The 20,767-nt window shown below is 40.4% G+C and overlaps 1 protein-coding gene across 1 annotated transcript in view; it reads right to left on the bottom strand.

The window, feature by feature from the left end:
- Positions 1–1,452, bottom strand: part of LOC136878910 (leucine-rich repeat-containing protein 15) — a 76,285-nt gene extending 74,833 nt beyond the window's left edge. The window contains exon 1 of the mRNA XM_067152510.2: positions 1,341–1,452. Coding sequence (XP_067008611.2) covers positions 1,341–1,359 — 19 coding nt within the window. The 5' untranslated portion in view covers positions 1,360–1,452. The remainder of the gene's footprint in view (positions 1–1,340) is intronic.
- Positions 1,453–20,767: the final 19,315 nt, after the last annotated feature.

Genomic DNA, 20,767 nt, shown 5'->3' with positions numbered 1-20,767 from the left:
CGCCAGCTCGACTGCGTATGGTTCTTTATATAACACGAAGAGTATCCCTGAAATTTTTTGGCGGTATAATTTAGATACACCCTGTACACAGTAAATTTCCTGGGTAATATTCCTAATAGCAATTAGTGCTGGTATCAACTCAAACGACCTCTCGTCCCACATTTCAAAAGCTTCTATTCTCTTTCTTTCTGAGCTCGTTATCGTCCATGTTTCACTTCCATACAATGTCACGCTTCTGATGAAAGTCTTCAAAAACATATTTCTAATTCCGATATCAATAATCAAAATGAGCACATTTCTGTTCTTAAGAAGGGCCTTCCTTGCTTGTGTTAGTCTGCATTTTATGTCTCTTTACTTCTGCCATCGTTAGCTATTTTACTACCCAAGACCCAACATTATCTACCTTCCTGCATCATCTGACTTCGCTCGACTGCACTCCATTACTTTTTTTTCTGACAAATGGGACGTAAAACCAATATTATTATTATTATTACTTTTGAGTAAACCATGCACGGCTTTATTGCCTCTTCTAAGCAAGCCTTGCGACTGCATCTAGTAAAAAGAGACAGTCTCTCTGGTGAGAACAGACGGCAATATTTGGGAAAGAATCATGCGCCAGAAGTTTTAAATTGACATTTTTATTTTTATTGTTATTTTACCTGCCTCGAGTATTACAGCGACTAAACACTTCAATCACTGTTCATCACAGAACTGGGCATCTGAACTGTTGAAAGTCTCAAATAGTGAACTATCTTGGTTTTATTTGTGCATTTTTCATATTATTTCAAGTAAATGCCGAAAATGCGGCTGATTTCATACCTTTGTCACCCTCCGCAACCGACATCCCTTTTTTTTTATCGCACCGACATAGATAGGTCTTATGGCGACGAAGGGATGGGAAAGGGTTAGGAGTGGGAAGAAAGCGGCCTTAATTAAGGAACAGTCCCATCATTTGCCTGGTGTGAAAATAGATAACCACGGAAAACCATCTTCAGGGCTACCGACAGTGAGGTTCGAACCCATTATCTACCGAATGCAAGCTCACAGCTACGCGACCCTAATCATACGGCCAACTCGCCCGGTGACAGCCCAAACATTTACAGGAGTATACACTGTTACAGACTCACAATAACACAGCTGATCACAGTTACGCGTACGCAGCACTGATAAATAAAAATGTACGGTGGATGAAGAACAAGATTTTTCACAATCGTTATGTAACTCACTTGTTTCTTAATAAGCATGAAAACTATCATCGTGTAGCACCAAAAATCTCACAGCCATAATAATATGCAGTATTTCACGGATACAAATGCAGTTTAGAAATAATAATGTCTTACCTGAAAGATTTCCACACATTTGTAAAGTTCTACCATTCACTCTGTGTTGACCACATGCAACTGAACCCTGTTCTGTTCCTTATCTCAGAATATTCCAGAGAGACGTATTGCGCGATATCAGGCGGCCTGATAACTCACTGGCTCCTTGGCATTCCTGGAAACAGAGATAAAAACACTTCTACTGTAGCTCTTCCTTGAACAAAAAGGAAACTTTCCTTCTACAGATTGCATCTTCAAAAAAGGAAATATGAATTTATTAAGCGGGAAACATAACTTCGGGCCTTGTGGAGGTAGGAATATATTTTTTCAGTCATCGTGCTGCATACATTACCGTATACAATATCAAAGAAAATAAATGTATAAATGCGCATACACAGTAGTGGCGATTGAGGGGGGGGGGGGGGGAGGCGAAAATATTACATTTTATTCCTTTTTAGCCGGATGAAACTAGGAATTACGGAAATTAGAAAAAAAACCATTTTTACAAGCCGTGTTGTCTTATCAGCTAATAATTCTTTCCTTTATTTTCTTTAACTGTTAACAAAATTATTAGCGGGAATACGCACAAAATGTCGACTGTCCCGGCTAACCGATTTAAAAAATGTATTTTGCTTTTGGTCCCATCAACCATACAGCCAGCAAACCATTAAAGATTCACAAGTCACACAATAATATATATGCATATGACAGACACAGGAAATAAATGACATAAATGGCAGACAGAAAATATCACCTGAAACAGTCTCTTTCACACCACACACTCCTTGGATGCTCTGACACTCACAGTTCATGATTTACACTTTTTTTTATGAACGAGACGCAATTCAATACAAATTTTTGATTAATTAAAAGAGGTGTACGCCTCTGTGGTGTAGTGGTTAGTGTGATTAGCTGTCACCTCCGGAGGCCCGGGTTCGATTCCCGGCTCTGCCACGAAATTTGAAAAGTGGTACGAGGGCTGGAACGGGGTCCACTCAGCCTCGGGAGGTCAACTGAGTAGAGATGGGTTCGATCCCCACCTCAGTCATCCTGGAAGTGGTTTTCCGTGGTTCCCCACTTCTCCTCCAGGCATATGCCGGGATGGTACCTCACTTAAGGCCACGGCCGCTTCCTTCCCTCTTCCTTGTCTATCCCTTCCACTTTTCCCATCCCCCCGCAAGGCCCCTGTTCAGCATAGCAGGTGAGGCCGCCTGGGCGAGGTACTGGTCATCCTCCTCAGTTTTATCCCCCGACCCAGAGACTGAAGCTCCAGGACACTGCCCTTGAGGCGGTAGAGGTGGGATCCCTCGCTGAGTCCGAGGAAAAAACCGACCCTGGAGGGTAAACAGATTAAGAAGAAGAAGAAGAAGAAGAAGATAGGTAATAAAAGAGAATAAAGACACGATATACACTGGCCGGCAAAAAAAGTGGATCACTTTGAAAATGTTGATTTTCTGTTCGCTAAAACAAATTTTTTAGGACATATTTCATTTTGTGATGTTCCTCTTTATAAATAAATGTTATCAGCACTCTCTGGTAAGTGTGTGGTGCATATGGTCCGAATTGATCGACTATTAGTGATAATGTTCCATGCCATTAGCTTTTATGACGATCCCTTTTAACTTTTATGGTTTTATGACGGTCCCTTTTAACGTGGTTCCTCGCCCCCTAATCAAGCGTTAAAGTTACTGTAAACATTTGCAGTGATAAGATGTTCTTTGTAAAAACTCTGGGGAGTTCCAAATCAGTTTTTGTTCGATCCTTGATGAGTCAAGATGCCTCTAAGTAGAGAAAATGTTGCACGCGTAATCGCCTTGGTTGAAGACGGTCGCAGCCTTCGGTATGCGGCCCATGCTGTAGGAGCATCTTATGGAAGTGTACAACGGGCCGTGCAACGTTATCGTGAACGTGGAAGATGCGAAAGGAGACCGGGATCTGGACGTCGACGAATTACGAACGCCAGGGATGAACGATTTCTTGTCCTCCAAGTCTTGAGAGACCGAAGAACAACAGCGGTTCAGGCGAGAAATCGTCTAGAGGCTACAAGAAATGTCCGTGTGAGTGAGAGAACCGTAAGACGAAGGCTCCAGGAGGCTAACCTTACTTCAAGAAGGCCCGCTACAGGGCCACTATTAACGGGGCAGCATCGGAGAAGACGACTCGAGTTCGCGATGCAGCATCGAAACTGGACCATTCAGGACTGGAGCATGGTGCTTTTTACAGATGAGAGCCGCTTCTGTCTGAGATCTCCAGATGGGCGAGAAAAAGTGTGGAGGAGGCCTGGAGAGCGATTCTCACCCGTAACTCTCTCCCAAAGGACACCATTTGGGGGAGGCTCTGTGATGGTGTGGGGTGGCATAAACTTTGAATCCCGTACCGAGCTTGTGATTCTTGATGGCGGTTCTCTCACTGCTCACCGCTATGTGGAAGAAGTTATGCAGGATCATGTTGTTCCATTTGCACAATTTACGGGCGACAATTTCATTTTAATGCACGACAATGCTCGCCCGCACGTCGCCCGTATCGTCACCCGTTACCTAGAAGAAGTCGGAATTCAAACTCTAGACCGGCCAGCAAGGAGTCCTGACCTAAATCCCATAGAGCACGTATGGGATATGATTGGGAGAAGACTTCGGTCTCAGAATATCGAGACTCTGGCTGAACTGAGCGCACGATTGGTGACAGAATGGAACAGTATTCCTCAGGAAACAATTAGGAATCTAGTGCGCAGTGTACCACAACGCCTCCAGGAGGTCATCACTGCCAGAGGCGGAAACACCAGATTTTAATGTCTCTAGTGGTTTGATAAAACATTTTCTGACAGTGTAAATCAGTGAAAGTGTTAAAATTGGAGTTAACTTAAATACAGTGAAAGACATGCAAATGAGTAAAAATTACAGGAATTACAGAAACGATAAAATGTCATAATAAAGTGAATGTCAGATAAATTTTGAAAGTGAATTTAGTGTTAAACGTGAAGGTAACATAATGTTTGATTAGTATTATCAGTATTATTATTTATTTAGGACACTGGACTAACACTATATCCATTGAAACAATTTTTTTCAAAGTGATCCACTTTTTTTGCCGGCCAGTGTATATATCTACTGTATATATATATTTAGATCACTATTTTTGATAAATTCGGCTAAAATCGCATATATTCTCTGGTTGGCAGGAGAAAGAAGAACTGGCACACTGGTTGGAAAAGGAGTTCCAGTTTTAATCAATTTTGAAAGCGTTACTGTTCGTGCAGCATTGCACTTTGAGCAAACAAATACAACATGGTTTAAATCTGCGACACCCGGAGGGTCATACTCACACGTGGGAGAGTCCCAACACTTTTATACGGTAGAGATGGTCGCCGTAACATCCGTGTCCGAGTCGCATGCGGCTAACCGATTTGTATAGCGCCACAGCAAGTAATACAGACTTAGCATGTACTGTGATGAAGGATAGGAGGGGCATTTTTTTGCCATGGTCGGGAACTTTGAGGTATGATTCACCCGCATGCCACTCGCGTTCGTCAGTCTGTCAGTCTCTTTATTGTCTGTTAGTTTCTTAGTGTGTAGTCAAATACTAAAAGATTTTAATTGTATAATCACGCCATACTTCGTTTTAATTGTAATAAATGGGTAAAATTGTTCCTTTAACGAAAGTGTTATTGTATAGTATTGAATCAAAATCTCAGAAAGCTATTATTACCGCACTTAAGTAGGTAAACTGTCATCCTTTACCTCTCTGTCAAAATTCGCTCAGACAGCATCAGAAACTTACCATTTTGTAGCTGTTTTTATGTACATAGTCCCTCCCCTCCCTCCCCCCCCCCCCCCCCCCGTCGTCCGCTATATCACACAAACCCGGGTTCTGTTTGTTATTTATTTTAACTGAACAATGAAATTAATTAAACCCCTTTTTTGTAGCCTATAACGAGGTACATCGTAAGATTAAGCGACCTGGGGACCATTCCACAAAAGTATCATAAATAAATAAATAAATAAATAAATAAATAAATAAATAAATAACCACTGATCTGCAGTTAGGGCAGACGCCCAGATAACAGATTCCCTATCAGTTGTTTACCTAGTCTTTTCCTTAAATAATTTCTAAGAACTTGATAATTAATCGAACACCTTCCTTGGTAAATGATTGCAATCCCTAACTCCTCTTCCTATAAACGAATATTTGCACCAATTTGTCCTCTTGAATTCCAGCTTTATCTTCATATTGTAATCTTTTCTAATTTTAAAAACACTACTCAACCTTACTCGTCCACTAATACCATTCCACACCATCTTTCCACTGACAGCTCGGAACACACCGTCTAGTCGAACAGCTCGCCTCCTTACTGTAAAGTCTTCCCAGCCCACAGTTTGCAACATTTTTCGTAACACTACTCTTTTGTCCCAAATCACCCAGAACAAATCGTGCTGCCTTCCTTTGGATCTTTTCTTGTTCTCGTATTAAGTAATTTTGGTGAGGTTCCCATACACTGGAACTATACTCTAATTGCGCTCTTACCAGTGACATATATATCATCTTTTCTATATCTTTATTACAACCCACAATACCGTCATAACCACATGAACAGATCTCTAACCTTTATTTACAATATTGTTTATGTGATGACCCGAATGAAGATCTTTCTTTACGGTTACACCTCGGCACTTATAGTGATCCCATGAGGTACTTTCATCCCATCAACGCAAAAATTAAAACTGAGAGGACTTTTCCTGTCGGCGAAAATCACAACCTGACTGTTCACCCCGTTTACCATACCATTGTCTGCTGTCCATTTCACAACATTGTCGAGGTATTTTTGCAGTCGTTTACAATCCCGTATCTTTACTCTATACAATATAACATCGTCCGCAAAAAGCCTTATCTCTGATTCTAGTTCTTTAATCATGCCATTTATATATATATATATATATATATATAAGAAAATATTAAGGTCCAATAATGCTTCCGTAAGGAATTTCCGTATTAGTGATCACAGAATCAGATAATGCTTCACCTACTCTAATTCTCTTAGTTATGTTTTCTAGAAATGTAACATTCCATGCAGTCACTCTTTTGTCTAGTCCAATTGTCCTCACTATTGTCAGTAGTCTCCTATGATCCACTCCATCAAACGCATTAGGCCTAGTAGATCAATAACGATGCAGTGCACTTGATCTCCTGAATCTAAAATATCTGCTATGCTGGAATGCTACAAGTTGAGAAGAGTAGGATCTAGTACATTATTAGTTATTCGTAAAGGTTCTTGTTATGAATGGAGTTATAGTTCCAAAATGTACCTTACGACACTAATAAACTATTAGTAAAAAGTTACAAGTGTAATCATAGAAATGTATGATGGAGGAATAGCTGCTTCATAAGCTATTCCACAACTTAAAGTAGGTTATGTTTACTTCGTCGGTAACAAATTTGTTTTCCAGGATTATTAGCATTCCCACAATGTCATATGATGCTTTTATCGAGGCGATTGAACAAACATTGTCCAAAGCTCTAGACACTCTTGCTGGCTATTACAAGAAAAATCAACTAACACCAAACCCAACTAAGACGCAAACCTGTGTTTTCCATCTAAACAACAGAGAAGCTTCCCGAACTCTGAAGGTCACTTGACAAGGCATAGTATTACAACACAATCCTACCCCGAAGTACCTCGGAGTCATTCTGGATCGTGCCTTAACCTACAGAAAACATTGTTTGAACATCAAGCAGAAAGTGGCTGCTAGAAACAATATTGTGCGGAAGCTGACTGGAACATCTTGGGGAATACAAATAGACACAGTGAGGACATCTGCCATTTCGCTCTGCTATTCCGCAGCTGAATACGCATGCCCGGTGTGGTACAAATCTTGCCATGCCAAAGCAGTTGATGTAGCACTCAACGAAACCTGCCGCATTATTACTGGATGTTTGAGACCTACACCTTTGGAAAAAGTGTATTGCCTTGCAGGGATAGCACCTCCCGATATCCGCCGTGAAGTGGCAGCCAAGAAAGAAAAGAGAAAGGTGTTGACATCGGAAGCCCACCCTTTGTTTGGATATGAGCCACCACGCCAGCGGCTTAAGTCTAGAAAAAGCTTCTTGAGAGTAACCGAAACACTTGCAGGAACAGCGCAGCAAGCAAGAATTCAAGAATGGCGCGCCAGAAGTCAACATACGAGGATCAGTCAATAGATGACTCCAAAAGAGGAACTCCTTCCTGGCCATGTCACAGAATGGGTGAATTGGAGAGCACTGGATAGACTGCGATTTGGTGTTACGCGGTGCAGGGCAAACCAGAAGAAATGGGGTTTTGAGGTGGACAGTACCTTGTGTGTATGTGGAGAAGAGCAGACCACAGCCCATTTGCTGCAATATAGTTCATGCCCATTCAGCTGCACAACAGAAGACCTGGTTAAAGCGAAGCCAAATGCACTTGATGTTGCAAGGTTTTGGGCTCACATAGTTTAATGTGGCTCTTCGTCTTTGAAGTAGTTATATTATGTTTTAGTCCGCCTCTGTGGTGTAGTGGTTAGCGTGATTAGCTGCCACCCCCGGAGGCCCGGGTTCGATTTCCGGCTCTGCCACGAAATTTGAAAAGTGGTACGAGGGCTGGAACGGGGTCCACTCAGCCTCGGGAGGTCAACTGAGTAGAGGTGGGTTCGATTCCCACCTCAGCCATCCTGGAAGTGGTTTTCCGTGGTTTCCCACTTCTCCTCCAGGCGAATGCCGGGATGGTACCTAACTTAAGGCCACGGCCGCTTCCTTCCCTCTTCCTTGCCTATCCCTTCCAATCTTCCCATCCCTCCACAAGGCCCCTGTTCAGCATAGCAGGTGAGGCCGCCTGGGCGAGGTACTGGTCATACTCTCCAGTTGTATCCCCCGACCAAGAGTCTGCAGCTCCAGGACACTGCCCTTGAGGCGGTAGAGGTGGGATCCCTCGCTAAGTCCGAGAGAAAAACCGAACCTGGATGGTAAACAGATGATGATGATGATGATATTATGTTTTATGTTTATTCCTTATATTTAATTTTAAATGTATGCTTCTGACACGATATAAATAAATAATCAGGCATAGTAGTCATATACATTTCTTTAACTTATTTATTACTCTATACAGAATAACATTATCCGCAAAAGTCTTATAGCTGTTTCTAGTTATTTACTCATATCATTTACTGTAGGCCTATATACAGGGTGAAGCGTAATTCGCGCACTCGGGCGTCGCAGCGCGACTCCTCACATGCCAGCAATAAAAAAATGCCTCTTACAAAATTTCGTCTTGCGAGTATATCCGGTAGAAAACGGACGTTGAAGAGTAGCAATCTGGCAACACTGTAACCACATGTAGGGTTCTACCTCTGTCAGCAGAAGTTAGTCGTACTGTACAGTTGGTGCAGTGGGTAGAGTTTTTGGTTGGCATGCAGGAGGTCGATGGTTCGATCCTGGGTTGAGGCGCATTTTTTATTTGCTAATTTCCATCTTACATTACCTACTGTAACACAGTAAGACACCGTTTCTGAGGTCACATGTATCCTACATTTACAACATTTTGTAACGCTGAAACAACGTAACGTAACGTAAGGCCCTAACGAAATGTAATGGACCTGAACGAGGCAAGAATAATAGTTGGTACTAATCTATGGGACCATTGGAGGAGAGTACAAAGAAGGGTACAAAGAAAACAGGTTTCACATCTAGTAGATGAAGTGGTGCGAATAAATTCACGCCCACGACGTGGAAAGGGCGCCTTTCAAAGCTGACCAATGAAAACGATTGTTCGTCCATTTCTAGGATCGTAGTATGTAAGTGCAAATGGTTTCTAGAAGACCCACTGCAATCGCTGTTGACGATTAAGATGCCAGATACCTTACCACCTGGACTACACTTACGAAATAAAAAACATACGCCTCAATCCAGGATCGACCACTCGACCTCCTGCATGCTAACCCAAAACTCTATCCACTGCACCAACTGTACAGTGCGACTGTCTGCTGCTGACAGAGGTAGTTACCCTACATGTGGTTACAGTGTTGCCAGATTGCTACTCTTCAACGTCGTTTTTCTGCCGGATATACTCGCAAGACGAAATTTTGTAAGAGACATTTTTTTATTGCTGGCATGTGAGGAGTCGCGCTGCGACGCCCGAGTGCGCGAATTACGCTTCACCCTGTATACAGGGTTATTCACCTAACATGTTACACAGAAATAACTTCTAAAGCATTAAAGATATCGACATTCTGTTTTCATATTCGTAAATGGCACCCAGGGCCTTGTAAAATAAAGTGCTACTTAGTCTCATGGGGTGATTAATAACCGAGATATTCATACTAACTCCATATTTTTAAATGGAACGGCACAAATTCATACACCTGGCCTAAAAGATGAACTGCGTTCCAGTTCAAATATGTAAGTATTTTCAAAATCGGACAATTACTTTTTGGGATATAAATAAGAACAGCATGCGCGGTTTTGCTGCCGCATCAGACGGCGTGAGTCGGCCATGGACATATTGAGGCGCAAGCTGCTTCCTGGCCTTGATTCCAGCCACAGAACGGATACCAGGCATGTACTGTAAACATAATGTGATGTACCGTAACATACCCTGGGTGTGCAACGTTATTGTATGACTGGCGAACACACAACGGGGAAGGGAGATTAAACTTGTATTGTTTTGTTTTGACATGTAATGGGTTGCGCTCAATTTAGCGTTTTTTCTCACGGATGGGAATGGGAGGATTTGGAAAGGAAGTCGACCGTGGCTTATCACAAAGGTACCTATCCGGTTTTTGCCTGGTGTTGAACATGGGACACCATGAAAATCACTTTCAGATTGGGCGAGGCAGGACTCGAACCTACGCTCTCCCGAATGCACGCTACTACAGTCGCGCTGGAGCTCTGCGGAGATTAATGCGTGTAAAATAAACATAAATAATAGTGTTGCTGCCATCTCACCACGATCAGCTCTGACCATTTGCTTTTCTAGAAGGAGGTCTTCCGGTGTTTTGTGTTATGTTTATTTCTCAACTCATAGAGTAGTATGAACTGTACACTAAAACCAGTGACAATTATAGCTTTCGTTATGTTCCTTTCAAGGCAAAGTACTTATTCTATTCCTTTTAAACACATCAACCCTTTCTGTCCTGTCATGTGTTCATCTGCCATATACACTTTGCAAACCCATCACATGTGTACGAGGTGCTTACATGCCTGGTATCCGTTCTATGGCTGAACTCACTCCCAGGGAACTGCTTGCACCTCAATATGTCCTTGCCCGACTTCACGCCGTCTAATGCGGCATGGAAAACAGCACTTGCTGTTCTTACTTATATCTCAAAAAGTAATTGTCCGATTTTGAAAATACTTACATATTTGAACTTGTACGCAGATGAACTTTTAAATCAGCTGTATGAATTTGTGCTGTTCCATTTAAAAATATGGAGTTAGTATCAATATCTCGGTTGTTAATTACCCTATGAGACTAAGTAGCACGTTATTTTACAAGGCCCTGCGTACCATTTACGAATATGAAGACAGAATGCTGATATCTTTAATGGTTTAGAAGTTATTTGCGTGTAACATGTTAGGTGAATAACCCTGTATATATATATATGTATAAGAAAACATAAAGGTCCAATAATACTGCCTTGAGGAATTCCTCTCTTAATGATTACAGGATCAGATAACACTTCACCTACTCTAATTATATGAGGCCTGTTTTCTAGAAATGTAGCAGCCCATTCAACCATTCTTTTGTCAAGTCCAGTAGCCCCCACTTTCTTCAGCAATTTCCCAAGATCTGCCTGATCAAAAGTATTGGATGGGTCAGTAGCAAAATAGTACATTTGACCTCCTTAATCTAAAATATCTGCTATATCCTGTCGGAATCCTTCAAGTTGAGCCTCATTGGAATAATTTTTCTTAAACCGGAACTGCCGTCCATCAAATATCAGTACAAATATCATTCTTTCTTTGTACACCAGCATATTGTTGTCATTATCATCACTTTTATTACTGCTGCTACTCCTACTATACCTCATATTTCATTTCTTTGAATTACATATACAGAAATCTATACAAGTTACAATATAATGCATGTTTTCGGGTATTGGGTTAGGGATGAAGTGAGATGAAATTATGTGGCATATTTTATGTACGGATGTCTTTCCTGATGCCAACTTCAGTTGAGGAGCTAATGAAGTGAATGAAGCTGGGTAAGGAGATGGAAGGGATCGGCTGTGGTCTGTGAATAGAATCTGTCCCGGCATTTGCCTGGAAGTGAAAATGGCAAATCACAGAGATCCAATATCAGGACAGCTGTCGGTGGAGTTCAAACCCACAGATCTCCCGAATGCAGAGCTTGGCTTTTTGAAACCGAATTCTACGAATAACTGTTAGTAATACCTCAATACACTTGTAGTTTTGTTTTTATTACTAATGGCGTTAGGCCTCGGAAGAGAGTGAGCAAATATTTATGGTATATACATTTCGTGGTTGAAAAGAAAAAGTCGTATCTTACAGTCTGATAAATATTGGCAAATTACAGCGCATAATTGTGTACTTAGGTTTGATAACAGGATGGCAACTGAAGTTGGCAGTGGGGTATTTAACTTCACCAAAGAAGAGTACAGATGATTCTGTTGTTGGGAGTACGTCTTACATGACAGTATGATGCAGTTTAAGTCGGCTATTTCTCCAGGGTCTTCTGGGCAGTGAGGGTTGTCGAAGACCTTTCTTTTGTGGAACAGAGCCCTGGTATTGTGTTTGCGTTTGATTGCATCATTTTCTCCACATACCTCGAGAAGGGAAATATAAATGTTCACAGCAGTCATGACAGATAGTTTAACAAAAAGAGGCTTGCAATGAGCATTCGCGCGCAATGCCTTTTTCTGGAGAAGCAATACTTGGGAAATCCGGTTACAGTTTCCCCAGATTAGAATTCCGTACTGAAGAACACTGAAAGAATGCAAAGTGAAGGTGTAAAAAGATATTCCCTGGCAACTTTATCTGTGACTAGCAAGATACCCGTGCTTCGCTACGGTATTATACTGAAATTTACAATTGAATGCTTATTGTTTTATATAATCCGCCGAAATTCGCGATCTGACTGGTTATCTGAGAGAATCCGCCAAAATTCGCGATCTGACTCGTTTTCTAATAGATTACGGCAAGTTTCCTCCCATTTTTCAATCTTTCTTTCCAGCAATCGATTTCGTACTTCCCGGGCTAGGTCCAGGTATTCCACCCGCTCAGTTGGGTCCCTAAATCTTTGCCATCTTTTCCTATAATAATTTTTAATATTGATCAAATCCTTGAGGAGATCCGGCGTGGTGTCCTCTTGGGTGCCTTGGCGATACTGAACCCGCGGCTGGACTGCATTCTTAGTCATTACCCGCCCAGGACCCGTTTCCAGCGCGGTCTGCACATTTGACGACAGTCCAGAACATTATTATTATTATTATTATTATTATTATTATTATTATTATTATTATTATTATTATTATTATTATAGATGTTCTGGACCCCACAGCAAGCTGCAAGACAGCTACTTGGCGGTAAATTACATCTGCTGCCACTGTTATTGTTAACAATGTGACCAGCATCATTGTCGCGCGTAGCCAAGTGTGCGGGATTTCTGGTGATACGAATGACATATTCCGTGCATTGTTAACCTTATTATAGAGGTGAACAATTGGACGGTCAATCTCATTCCTATCGTTTATTTAAAAGGTGTTTAAATTTTTATTTATATGCCAGGAGAATGTACTGTAATCTAAGAACGTTCTCCGAAGAAAAAGTTGGCTCTTGAAAACGAACCCAGGAAAGATAAAAAATGATCGGTTTATGATCAGAATAAGTACATCGGAAATCTACAGCCTATTTCCAGTCATTCGACAGGGTCAGGAATGGAATGAATGAAGCCCCCATCTGGCGGCGGCAATAGGAATTGTGCCGGCTGCCGAAACCTGTCGCACTCCTCTGGGGCAATGGATAATGAATGAATGATAAATGAAATGAAATGATATTGGACAGTGTTGCTGGAATGAATCATGAAAGGGAAAACTGGAGTATCCGGAGAAAACCCTGTCCCGCCTCCGTTTTGTCCAGCACGAATGTCTCATGGAGTGACCGGGATTTGAACCACATAACCCAGCTGTGAGAGGCAGGCGCGCTGCCACCCGAGCAACGGAGGCCCCTTATAAGTACATTATGAACAGTAAAATCAACTGTTCTCACCTCCTTTTACACCCCACCGCCGTTAAGTTTATTAACACCCCCCCCCCACACACAAAAATAACAGAAAGGCATGTTTCTTTATGTTTAAAGGAGATTCCAAACACCAATGTTCACGTCTATTACCTTCAGTTTTGAGATATAAGTATCCCCATAAAAATAATTCACTTTTTTCACTTCCTTTCACACTCCCCCCCCCCCCCCCCGAATTGAGTTTTCCGGCAAAAACCTTGTTTCTTTAATAGTAAAGGATCTCCTAAATACCAATTATCACCACTCTTGATTTGTGTGACCTCATGAAAGGAATTCAACTCCTTTTCAAACCCGCCCACCAAGATGATCCCCCCCCCCCAAAAAACGCGTTTTCTTTGTTTCTAAAGGAGATCCAAATACCAATTTTCACGTCTGTAACAACTTTGGTTTTTATTAGGCGTAAGTATTCTCATACAATTAAGTCAATTAATTTTTTAATTCTTTCACCCCCCCCCCCCTTCATTGGATTATTCGAGAAAACGTGTTTCTTTACTTTAAAGCAGAATCCAAATATCAAATTTCACGTCTGTAACATCTTCATTTTTGAGATATCAGTAGCTTGATTAAAATAATGGCATTCAACCCATTATTCACCCTTTTACACCCCTCCTATTGGGATTTTCTGAAAACAAAAAATACATGTTTCTTTATTTTTAAAGGAGGTTTTAAGTACCAATTTTTACATCTCTAAACTTTTCAAGTTTTAAGATGTAGATACACTCATTTTAAAAATTCACTCCCCTTTTCACCCCCCCCCCGCCCCATATTTGGATTTTCCAAAAACGAAAAAATACCTGTTTCTTTATTTTTAAAGTAGATCCCAAATACCAATTTTCAGGTCTGTAATATCTTCAGGTTCTGAAATAAAAGTAGCCTCATTAAAGGCATTCAACCCATTTTTCACTCTTTTCCACCCTTCCTATTGGGATTTTCCGAAAACAAAAATACCCGTTTTTTTAAAAGGAGATTCTAAATACAAATTTTTTACATCTATAAACTTTAAAAATTTTGTGATATAGATACACTCATTTTAAATATTCACCCCCTCTCACCCCCCATTAATTGGATTTTCCAAAAACAAAAACACACGTGTTTCTTTACTTTTAAAGGAGATCCAAAACACCAATTTTCAGGTCTGTAATATATTCAGTTTCTGAGATATAAGTATCCTCATTAAATGCATTCAATCCATTTTTCACCCCTTTCCACCTTTTCTATTGGGATTTTCCGAAGACAAAAAAATACGTGTTTCTTTATTTTTAATGAAGATTCTAAATACCAATTTTTACATCTGTAAACTTTCAAAGTTCTGAGATATAGATACACTGATTTTAAAAATTCACCCCCCTTTTCACACTCCCATTAATTGGATTTTCCAAAAACAAAAAAATATGTGTTTCTTTATTTTTAAAAGAGATCAAAAGTACCAATTTTCAGGTCTGTAATACCTTCAGTTTCTGAGATATAAGAACCGGTATCCTTATTAAAGGCATTCAACCCATTTTCCCCCATTTTCACCCTTTTTCACCCCTCCTATTGGGATTTTCTGAAAACAAAAAAATACGTATTGCCTTATTTTTAAAGAAGATTCTAAATACCAATTTTTACATTTGTAAACTTTTAAAGTTTTGAGATATAGATTCACTCATTTTCAAATTTCACCCCCCTTTTCACCCCCTTAGCGACGGAATATCCAAAAATTCTCTCTTAACGAGCACCTACATCTTAATATGAATTTATCCTCAAAATTTCATTTCATTATGTCCAGTAGTTTTGGCTCGGCGATGATGAATCAGTCAGTCAGTCAGTCAGTCAGGACAAGCTATTTTATATATATAGATTAAGATACACTTGGCAGCTTTCTTGAAATATAATCTATGTGAGCAATATCACTTCAGCTTTAGATCTAGATGTACCGTATAGAGTATGTATTCTGGATGTATTGGAGATCCAGTTCTCCTTAGTAAATATAGATACGTTTATCAATTTGAGCAATGTTCCTCGCCTTATTCGCTTTACTAAGTACGTCCTTCATATTAGATTACTTTATTAGCTAAATGAAAAAATTGCTATTGGGTGAACAGTTTTCGTAATAGCGAGTTGTGGCCAAAAGTCTCTACACCCCTTGCTATTCGTTCCAAAGACGCCAGCCATGTAACTAATACCGTGTACGACATAACTTTGCTACTATTATGGTGTTTAATCTTCGCGGAAGGCTTTCCACTAAGTTCTGATACAATCAAGGTGGAATTTATTTCCATTCTTCCCGAAGCATGGTGAATAGTTGTTGCCGGGTTGATGGACAAATTGATTTGGCACGCAACCAACGCTCTTGTCCATCCAAAGATGTTTGATGACGTTCAGGTCGGGGCTTTAAGTAGGCCGGTGTAGCACATCCACATATTTCGATGCAGTCAATGGTCCTTGCTTTGTGGACAAGGGCATTGTCATGCTGGTACAGAAACGACCCGATTCCAAACTGTTGCCACAGTGTGGGAAGCATGCTATTATCTAAAACACAGGGGGGCACAAATCGTCTAGCAGCACTCCAGCTCAGGCACGAAAAAGAGCAGAGTATGCGCTCTGATGGAAGTTAACCTTGTAGTTGCTTGCACAGCTTGTCGTTACAACTAGGAACAAGCCGCGTATCAAAACAGATTTAAAATTTTGGCATTTTTGTTGTGTCTAATATCTAGTTCTATTCAGTGCATTAGATTATGGTGCTAAGTAAATACGCTTAATTATATTCCTTTCATTAGGTTATGCGTAGGAAACAAAATTAATTACTTCAAAAGTGTATCTGATAACTAGAGCCCAGATTTCCATGAACCATCAAATCTCAAAATATGCATGCATTCATGCACTATCAAATGACAGAATATGCACAATAAACTGGAAAATATGTACTATGAAAATTCATTTCAACATGGTTATATTTTCACTTCCTTTTGAAGCATTGTATAACAACTAATTTCTCCACATTTTCTTCATTTTAATTCATTCGTTTATCTGACAGAATATTCCTGAATGGGTGAAATGATCTTTCTATGTCATAAGAAGTGACAGGTTCATACTGAAGACATTTAGAACGAAGTACATCTGAAGTTATCTCTTTTCAAAAATTAACTTAGAAATTCCTTTCCTCAATCCATTTAGATACGAGGTCTCTTCGTAGACTTTTAACATGTGGCATGATACCAACACTTCTCAGCACAATCCAACACTAAATTACAATTTTAAGCGTGTAAGCGTTCTGCTTTCCAACTCCCTTCTTTTCTCAATTATAGTCGCCTCAGACGCTGAACACTGAGAGTTCGGAATTCGGCGTAGGAAATTCCAAAAAACAAAACAGGATTCAGTGCAAAACCAAGGTTTGTAAGCTGCTATCTCAGCAACGCGGCGTCGCATTAATGTGATTCAAGTTTTGATTTCTTCGTTTAACATAGACGAAAAAGAAAAAAGAAACAAGTGAAATAGCATTTAGTAATGCAAAACGTAGGGTTCAGTTTTTACTGCGACACCTTATTTCTAAGGATTAGAGCGGTCGACGCGAGGTCTTCCCGCTTATGTCAATGTTTACTCAAGCAAAAGATAAGAAAGTGTTTGGCTAACTGGATTAAAGGACCTCTTATGCATCTAACTTTGGTTGTCAAGTAGTATGACAGGAATACAATTTTTTTCTCGCTCAATAATACTAGAGACAAATAACATACCGGGCGAGTTGGCCGTGCGGTTAGCAGCGCGCAGCTGTGAGCTCGCATCTGGGAGATAGTGGGTTCGAACCCCACTGTCAGCAGCCCTGAAAATGGTTTTCTGTGGTTTCCGAGTTTCACACCAGGCAAATGCTGGGGCTGTACCTTAATAAGGCCACGGCCGCTTCTTTCCCATTCCTAGGCCTTTTCTCTCCCATCGTCGCCATAAAACCTATCTGTGTCGGTGCTGCGACTTAAAGCAAAAAAAAAAAAAAGGACAAATAACATGGACGTACGGTCCAAAAGTCTGCAAACCCATGTTCGAAAATGGCACTGTCATGCATGTTAACATAATATATGCTTCAAAGTCAGAAGGAAAATAATATAATCCAATTATCCAATAATCCAATTATTCGCTATTAAATCCAAAATTTTCAAAATATGCATTATGCGTGAATTTCCTCCCAAAAGGGCCAAAACATGCAAACATGTACGGAAAAAGTACGGTTGTTTGGAATTGATTAGTCATAAAATGAATATTTTCAAAGTACCAGAAGTGTAACCAGCTTATTTAGGAACATGCATTTGCATGGAAATACGTGCTCTACTGATAACTAAATACTCCTTTGACTACTACCTATAGTACTGAAAATGCAATAAGCCAACTTAAAAACTTGTTTAGAACACAGCATAAACAATGAACGAGAAACTAGCTCTAGGTTAAGTACAGAAATAAATAAGCTACATGAATAAATATAATTTACCATAAAGACAACATTGGCCTATGTGTTCTTATACATCTGACATTTCATTCAACAGTATATGAGGTGGAGTGCGTATCTTTTCCCTGAAGAAGACGAGTTATATTTGGTACGATCGATCTTGCACTTGCAATTCGAAGAACGGCAGTGAAATGTGTGTCAGTTAGAGTGGTTATTCGCGGAGATTTATCAGAGAGAAGTCCGCCTCCATAGCGTAACGGTTAGTGTTATTAGCTGCCGTCCTCGGGGGCCCAGGTTCGATTCCCGGTACTGCCAGAAATTTAAGGATGGCTGGTATGTGAGGGTTGTAACCAAGTCTCATTTACACATATGCATTGCAAGGTATTACTATCATGAAAGAGGGATTGTATTTCGTCAATGTGAGCCATTAACGATTGCGCGTTAATATGACAACACTGTAGGGCTCGCCGATATCTTGAAAGACTTTCCCTGAGAATGTTTCCCGCTGACGCTGTTGAAGGGTAGCGTGAGAGGAACGACTGGGGAGGGGATGGGAGCGGGTCACCGACATCATGGTCACTACAATCGGTAGAAGTAACACTTGTATTGTTCCTAGCCTTTATCTAGAAAATACCTCTGCTTACTCGCATTGTTTTCTCCACAAGTACTACCAGGGGCACAATCACATTCACTCACACACATACATGCACATTTATTTAAAACTACAACACTATGCATTAATGCCATCTGAGTAATGAGTCCGTATCAATGCTCACTCCTGTTTTACATTAAACTAACAAGTTGTACCATTGTAGTAATAAACACCTTTCGTCCATTGTCACAGCACAACAATGCGACCGTCCTGGCTCCAGACTCGATTTAAGCCAAAGTGATCTCGTGCACGATTTAAGATGTTTTTCCTGGTACCCGTGAGCGATTCTGTGAGGAGAAGGTGGGTGCCTTTTATCTGATGTTTAGCCCTCCAAATGCGGTCACGATCCTGGTACCGCAGGAACTTAATAATCAAAGGGCGTTTACCCGTGGCACCACAGAGGCGAACGTTTTATTTATTTATTTACTTGGTTATTATGCCTTTGCTGGCAAGACCTAGTGTTTACACTTACAGTGTTGGCCGCGGAAATGCTGCATTGTATCTTAATTGCCGATACCTTTTGAACTACATCCCGTAGCGTCATGATTTTTGTCAGTCTTGGACGGTGATTATTAAAACTATGGAGATTAGGTCACGAATGGCACTTAGCTGCTGTTTATCTTGCAGATTTATGAGTTTGCCTTGACACACACTTTGCACTATGACTGAGCTCTCCGCCATCTTTGTATAACTCAGGCCTTGTTGAATTAAATAACATGACTTTACATCGTCTAGACCGAAGAAAACGTATAGGGGGAGGGTGTGCTATATAATGTCGTAATGATCTCAAAAGTAAAATAGTGGCTACTTCAGACTACATAATTCCCAAACGACCAGAGTTTATGTTTGTAGAAGGCAGTATTATTGGACCTTTATGTTTTCTTATATATATATATCAATGATATGTGTAAAGAAGTGGAATCAGAGATAAGGCTTTTCGCAGATGATGTTATTCTGTACAGATTAATAAATAAGTTACAAGATTGTGAGCAACTGGAAAATGACCTCGATAATGTCGTGAGATGGACAGTAGGCAATGGTATGATGATAAACGGGGATAAAAGTCAGGTTGTGAGTTTCACAAATAGAAAAAGTCCTCTCAGTTTTAATTACTGCGTTGATGGGGTGAAAGTTTCCTTTGGGGATCATTGTAAATACCTAGGTATTAATATAAGGAAAGATCTTCATTGGGGTAATCACATAAATATGATTGTAAATAAAGGTTACAGATCTCTGCACATGGTTATGAGAGTATTTAGGGGTGTAGTAAGGATGTAAAGGAGAGAGCATATTTCCAGTGTATCAGGATTACTTGATTCAGGAACTGGAAAAAATCCAAAGAAAAGCAGCTCGAATTGTTCTGGGCGATTTCCGACAAAAGAGTAGCGTTACAAAAATGTTGCAAAGTTTGGGCTGGGAAGACTTGGGAGAAAGGAGACGAGTTGCTCGACTAATTGGTATGTTCCGAGCTGTCAGTGGAGAGATGGCGTGGTAGGACATCAGTAGACGAATAAGTTTGGATGGTGTCTTTAAAAGTAGGAAAGATCACAATATGAAGATAAAGTTGTAATTCAAGAGGACAAATTGGGGCAAATATTCATTTATTCTATAGGAAGGAGAGTTAGGGATTGGAATAACTTACCAAGGGAGATGTTCAATTAATTTCCAATGTCTTTGCAATTATTTAAGAAAAGGCTAGGAAAACAACAGATAGGGAATCTGCCACCTGGGCGACTGCCCTAAATGCAGATCAGTAGTGATTGATTGATAGTGATTGATTGATTGATTGTTTCGGCTAACAATCAAAAAGTACTGATCGGAGTAGTTATCAACCCCCAGACGTAAGATATTATCGGACCTTGAACCTTGCTTAGCCAAGTTAATTCCACTGTATGAAAATATAATTATACTTGGAGATTTTAATACAAATCTGCTGACTGCGACAAACGACTCATTGCATTTACAAAATATGTTCTTTAGCTTAGACCTAAACATTCTACCTCTAAATGCTACTAATCATCTACATACAGTAAACCGGACGACTCATACTTTGATTGACTTGATCATAACTAACAATCCTCAGAAAGTTTTAAGTCACGGACAGCTTGCAGTGCAAGG

This window comes from Anabrus simplex, chromosome 8 (assembly GCF_040414725.1).
Source record: "Anabrus simplex isolate iqAnaSimp1 chromosome 8, ASM4041472v1, whole genome shotgun sequence".
Lineage (NCBI taxonomy): Eukaryota > Metazoa > Arthropoda > Insecta > Orthoptera > Tettigoniidae > Anabrus > Anabrus simplex.
This window is presented reverse-complemented; position numbering and strand designations above follow the sequence as displayed.